General features: G+C 36.0%; 1 protein-coding gene across 1 annotated transcript; it reads right to left on the reverse strand.

Moving 5' to 3' along the window:
• Nucleotides 1-217: 217 nt before the first annotated feature.
• On the reverse strand, nucleotides 218-3,365 carry LOC137640827 (uncharacterized). The gene is made up of 2 exons (XM_068373295.1): nucleotides 2,918-3,365; nucleotides 218-285 (listed from the first exon to the last, which is right to left on the reverse strand). Exons 1-2 carry the CDS (start codon nucleotides 3,363-3,365, stop codon nucleotides 218-220), a joined length of 516 nt encoding a protein of 171 aa, XP_068229396.1.
• Between the last annotated feature and the right edge of the window lie 2,934 nt (nucleotides 3,366-6,299).

Here is a 6,299-nt window from a genome sequence, read left to right on the forward strand (position 1 = left end):
CAGTTCAAAGAAAATTAAATCAATGAGCTACACAAATGAATAGGGAATGGCTCTCCCTCTGCCACATGGTACATATTGGCCACAGAGCTAGAGCCTCCCCCTATTGACAGATACACCACAAGAGAGAAGGCTGTATGCATACACAGGCTCAGGTTTGGTTAAATGGCAAACTGGGAGAATTTGCATAATATCTAAATAACTTGTGAACATTGTGACGTCATACCACAATAGGTCCTCCTGTACTACCTAATAGAATGTAGGGAGACAACATAGCTGAAGTGTGACCTGCAAATGGACATCAACTCAATATAAGCCTGGCAGACTGCTGCCCCACTGCGAAGAACAATAGTCGAAGACCTAGAGTTACACAGACAATTGCTTTCAAGACTACCTCCACCAAGGTAACAACCTCTGGAATTCCCATAAAACCACCTCATCCCCACACCGTAAGGACCTATACTCACCATCCTCTGTATACTTCCATACCAATTCTACTACTGAAATACTCCGCAAGGACCCTAGGGAGTAAAGGGTTGGACACCCCACCTGCAACCATTTTCTACTTTTCAAAGGCCTAAACCCCCCTTCTAGCTACCACTATCCATGACATGATGAACCTCTCACACTACCATCGTCATCCTTACTCTGTTCAAATCTGTCTCTACAAATAGAAACTTTTCCAATTTCCTTTTATGCAATATCCTGACCCTCTATATATTGTTACAGAGACAATTGCTTTCAAGACTACCTCCACCGTGGTAACAAACCTGTGGAATTCTTATCAAACCATCTCATCCCCTCACCGTAAGGCCCTATACATATCATCCTCTGTATACTTCCATACCTACTCTACTACTGAAATACTCTGCAGGGACCCTAGGGAGTAAAGAGTTAAACAACTCCACCAGCAACCTTTTTCTACTTTTCAAGAGCCTTACACCCCCCTTCTAACTACCACTATCCGTGACATGATGGCCCTTTCCCACTACCACCATCTCTGTTCACATCTGTCTCTACATGTAGAAACCTTTCAAATTTCCTTTTATTTTATATACCAACCTTTTATATATTGCAGGTTACTTATGGGCCAACAAAGCGAAAGGGAAAGGCCCGTTGCAACAAGAAGTTTTGGCTAAAATATAAACCGACCGACCACGGTGACGGGAGAGAGAGGTCGGACTGAACACCGATTGTGTTTGGAGATATTCTTTAGCTAGACCCTCTAAGGCTTTGAAAGTTTGTGACTACACACAACGATAAAGTATATTAACGAAGGAAAACAAGATTCAAACCATATTCATCATCAGTAGTTGTATTTCTACATATTAATATTTTATATTTGAAAAGAGTCAACTCCATCTGTCCCTGGCTGCATAGAAGTTTGAAAAGTCCACTCCATCTACTTCGTAAGAGTTATGTATATCATCTAGTTTTGGTGTGCCGTGAGTATTCGCTGGACTTTTTAGTAGTTCTGAAAATATTTAGATTCAATCTTAGGTATGGTTTCATTTTATACTTGCTGGCTTTCATTTTAATTTCAATGTTTTGCTATTGTTTAGTACATTTTATGAGTAGGTTTTGCATAATCTACGTCGTATGCAATATTTGAAGGTAACAATGCGCACTCAACTTACTCTTTAATGAAAGATATTTTTTTCATTCCAATTATCGTAAAATTAGGACGAAACAGGCTTCCCTACCGACAAAATCTTTACAATTTAATATTAAAATAGAATCTTGACATTTATGCCCATCTACTCCACGATAAATTTCAATAGTCGCTTCTATAAAAAAGAAACTTAATACTTAAACACTTTTCCGACGAAATTAGAACTAATGGGGCCTTTAAAAGTTGTACAAGAATGGCAGAAGCACAGATCCTGTCTAATTACTGCACTGTATCCAAATGCATTATAGAGTATAGACTGACGTTATACAATCTATCCTCAAGTAAGGATAAGCAAGAGATGCTGGTTAGCTCACTGAGACTCTAAAAAATATGATAAGTAATAGTTTTTTTTAGAATATGATACTGGGTGATTCTCCAATGCTTCCATTAGATTACCAAAATCATAACAATGACTAATGGACACATACTCACACACACACACACAATATATATATATATATATATATATATATATATATATATATATATATATATATATATATATATATATATATATATCATCATCATCATTATCATAATCATACATACATATACCAAGGCACTTCCCTTAATTTTGGGGGCTAGCTGACATCAAACAAATGAAAAAAAAAAGGACCTTTCCACTCTACGCTTCTCTCAGCCTGACAAGGGACTCAACCAAGTTTGCCTGGTACTGCTAGGGGGCCAGATCCTAACCCTCCCTCGTTATCCACCACAGATTAAGCTTCATAATGCTGAATCCCCTACTGCTGCTACCTCCACAGTCATCCAAGGCGACCGGAAGAAGCAGCAGGGCCTACTGGAACTGCATCACAATCGCTCGCCATTCAATCATATATCCAGCACGCTCTATTGCCTCTCTCACATCTATCCCCCTATCACCCAGACCTTTCTTCACTCCATCCATCCACCCAAACCTTGGCCTTCCTCTTGTACATCTCCCATAAACTTTTGTATTCATTACCTTCGTTAGCAGACAGCCATTTTCCATTCCCTCAACATGGCCAAACCATCTCAACACATTCATATCCAGTCTAGCTGCTAACTCATTTCTTACACCCGTTTTCACCTTCACTACCTCGTTCCTAACCCTATCTACTCGAGATACACCAGCCATACTCCTCAGACACTTCATCTAAAATATGTTCCATTTCTGTCTCTCCGTCACTTTCATTCCCCACAACTACGATCCATACATCACAGTTAGTAAAATCCCTTTCTCATATAAAACTCTCTTTACATTCTTACCAAAACCTCTATTCTCCATCACTCCCTTTACTGCACCCACCACTTTGCATCCTTCATTCACTCTCTGTCGTAAATCTGCTGCCACTTCACTATTTGCTGCAAACACAGACCCCAAGTACTTAAACTGATCCACCTCCACAAGTAACTGGCCATTCAACATGACATTAAGCTTCACACCACCTTCCCTTCTCGTACATCTTATAACATTACTCTTACCGACTTTAAACCTCAACTTCCTTCTCTCACATACCCTTTCAAATTCTGTTACTAATCGGCCAAGTTTCTCTTCCGAGTCTGTGATCAGTACAGTATCATCCGCAAACAACAACTGATTCGCCTCCCATTCATGATTATTCTTGTCAATCATTTTCAATCCTCGTCCAAGCACTCGAGCATTCACCTCTCTCACCACTCCATCAACATCCAAGTTGAACAACCAAGTTGACATCATATATCCCTCTTTCAGCCCCACTCTTACTGGAAACCAATCGCTTACTTAATTTCCTATCCTAACACGTTCTTTACTACCTTTGTATAGTCTGATTTTTATATTTAATTTCAGGTTATTTAATTTCTAAAATCAACGTAACGTAGCCATTGTTATTCTAGTTAATCTAACTCATTAATATTTTCTTCCTTTCAATAATTCATCTTACAATGCATATTCCATCCTCATCATCTGTCTTTTTTTTATTTATCTAGAGTCCAACCTTGTGTGATATTCCATGCATTCTGGTAAGCAAGGTTTGCAAATCCTGTTGTGTTCCGGTAAAATGTACGAGCATCATCAGTATACTTCAAGTCGGATAATTTCCTATAACCTTTCCAGTCTAATTTTTCTGCATCATCTCTGACTGCTCTACGCATTACAAAATCCATGAAAAGGTTAAACAACATAGATGATAACACATTTCATTGGACTACTCTTCTGTTCAGTGGAAAATCATTTGATAAGACTCCATTAACATTAACTTTGCACTTGCTATGGTCATGAACAGACTTACTCAAATTAACATATCTAATAGGAACTCTATGATAACGTAGGATTCTCCAGAAAATTGGCCGGTGCACACTATCAAAGGCTTTTTCTTAGTCCATAAATACCTTCAAAAGTGGATTTCTGTATACTACACGTCTTTGTATATATCTAAAAATGAATATTATAGTAGTGCAAATGCTACCTTTTCGAAATTCTGTTTCATCGGTTCACAGCTTTTCATCACTCTTTCTCTCCTATGTCTATAGAATAAGCATAGTATATATTTTCATAGCAACTGGCGTAATTGTTATGCTTCTGTAATTAGTATAGTCATTCAGGTCTCCCCTTTTCCGGCCATTTTCACCAACACTCCTAAATACCAATTTTTTTTCAAGTTTTGCCTCTTCATGCCACATTCTACAAAATTTGTGTGTGTGAGTGAGTGTGTGTGTCTTTGTCTATGTCTGTATGCTGCTAAACCAAAGTGGAGAACGACCTTCAAGAGCTATTTACTTAACAATTACTTTTAGCTTTCAATTGTATTGGAAGTATACAAAAGAAAAAGGAACAGGAATGTAGAGGTTTTTGTCATTTTCTTTCTAATGCTGGGATGGTGCCGACGCTTGTGAAGTTACAGCATCGAAGGATTTTTTTTGTTTTTCATATTATTTTTTATGTTGCCAGTTGGATCGTGGTCCTTTACACCTTATTATAGTCTAACTCAAGATTTGTTAGTATTGATTGTTAATCTTGAAAACATCGGTATTCTTTAATGACCTCACGAACGTTCCAAACAACTGTTTTGTCATACCTTAGAATTTCACTTCTATGAGACATTTAAATGATCGATCAATATATTCTTTGGATTTATTTTAAACCTTTTTGTGATACTTTCCTTTTTGTTTGATATCTAATTAGGTTTCTTCGGTCTCAACGTATTTATATTTAGTAATGTGGGATTATTACGAATTGTTGATAACATTAATGACTTTTTTATATATATCTCATTTTTCCCAGATTAATCATAATATAGATAGTAAAATCTTATGTGAAACTAACAAATAAAATCAATGCAACAGATTATGAGTTTGCATTTATTGGGAATTTAGTAATAAAAAACTATATCTATTTACCTTTGAACAATATAAATTTCAGTCAAAATTCATTTTATACATTACTTTACATAAAGCATGTAAAAAGGTTATAGATATCTCGTAGACGATGAAGAACTGTATCCTATTTTATTAAAGTAAAGAGGAATTAGGAAATTATTCTTAGGATGGTGAAGAAATCTCGCCCAAAAAATATAGCATAATAAAAAAAAAATCATAAACATATATTTCAAACTGCTAAGGAAACATTTCTTGGTTTGATATTCGGTTTCCTGAATTTCCGCTTCGAAGATTACCAAGGGATTCCAATTTTTAGTTTATGTAGAGCCGAAGGATATACACCGTTTTCCATACCAAGCCGGAAGAACGAAAAGCTAAACAGATACCAAGGTTATGCACTAACACATAGCCAATTCAATGAAGGCTTAAAGTAAAATCTAATTTTGTAAATACATATCAAACACAAAGACATACATGCACACACACACACACAAAAATATATATATATATATATATATATATATATATATATATATATATATATATATATATATATATATATATATATATATATATATATATATATATATATATATATATATATATATATATATATATATATGTATATTGAAGAGATGATAACTAACCCGTAAAATGAGCCCCTCTCAAGTAGATATAAGTAATTTATGTAAATTACGTTAGAATTTCGTCGGAAATTTCATTGTACTTTTTTTCAAGTTAATATAGGTGAATATACGTATTTCGTAAAAATCAACCTTTTATTTCACGTATGTTTGCTACGAAGTCTTACTTGTCTATTTGGATGTCTTATAAGATTCGGGAGAGATAAAAACAAGGGTTTAGGTAATGTTCTTTTATATTTTATGATATATTACATCATGTTTGAGAGAGAGAATGTTCAGTGACACATGTTTTGAAAGATTCTCTGCCAAGTACGTTTGGAAGCTTCGAGGAATACGGTAAGAGGGTGTTATTTATTTTTTTATTTCGGGACAATAGGTCGGCGGAGCTAGCAGAGATAGTCATCTCACGGGTACGTTGGTGTGAATCTGAGAGTTGCCTGAAAACCCCCTGATTCACCTTTTGGCATTTTAATCATGTTGGAAACTTCGAGGCACTTAGGCTGAAGCTACGCTTCCCAAATAATCTGAAACCTTCTGGAATTACAGTAGGCAAAATCCCATATAAAATGTGACCAAGGTTAGGTTACCGTCAGACTGAGAGACGTAGATTTCGAGCTAGAACCGCAGCCTGAACTAGCTTCCTTCCA

This window comes from Palaemon carinicauda, chromosome 5, assembly GCF_036898095.1.
Source record: "Palaemon carinicauda isolate YSFRI2023 chromosome 5, ASM3689809v2, whole genome shotgun sequence".
NCBI classification, from domain to species: Eukaryota; Metazoa; Arthropoda; class Malacostraca; order Decapoda; family Palaemonidae; genus Palaemon; species Palaemon carinicauda.

Coding starts and splice junctions, on each gene's coding strand:
- LOC137640827 (XM_068373295.1), bottom strand. CDS start 3,365: ATGTCAACTTGGTTGTTCAACTTGGATGTTGATGGAGTGGTGAGAGAG. Junction 286..2,917: donor GATGGAGAATAGAGGTTTTG/GTAAGAATGTAA, acceptor GTCCATTTGCAG/GTCACACTTCAGCTATGTTG.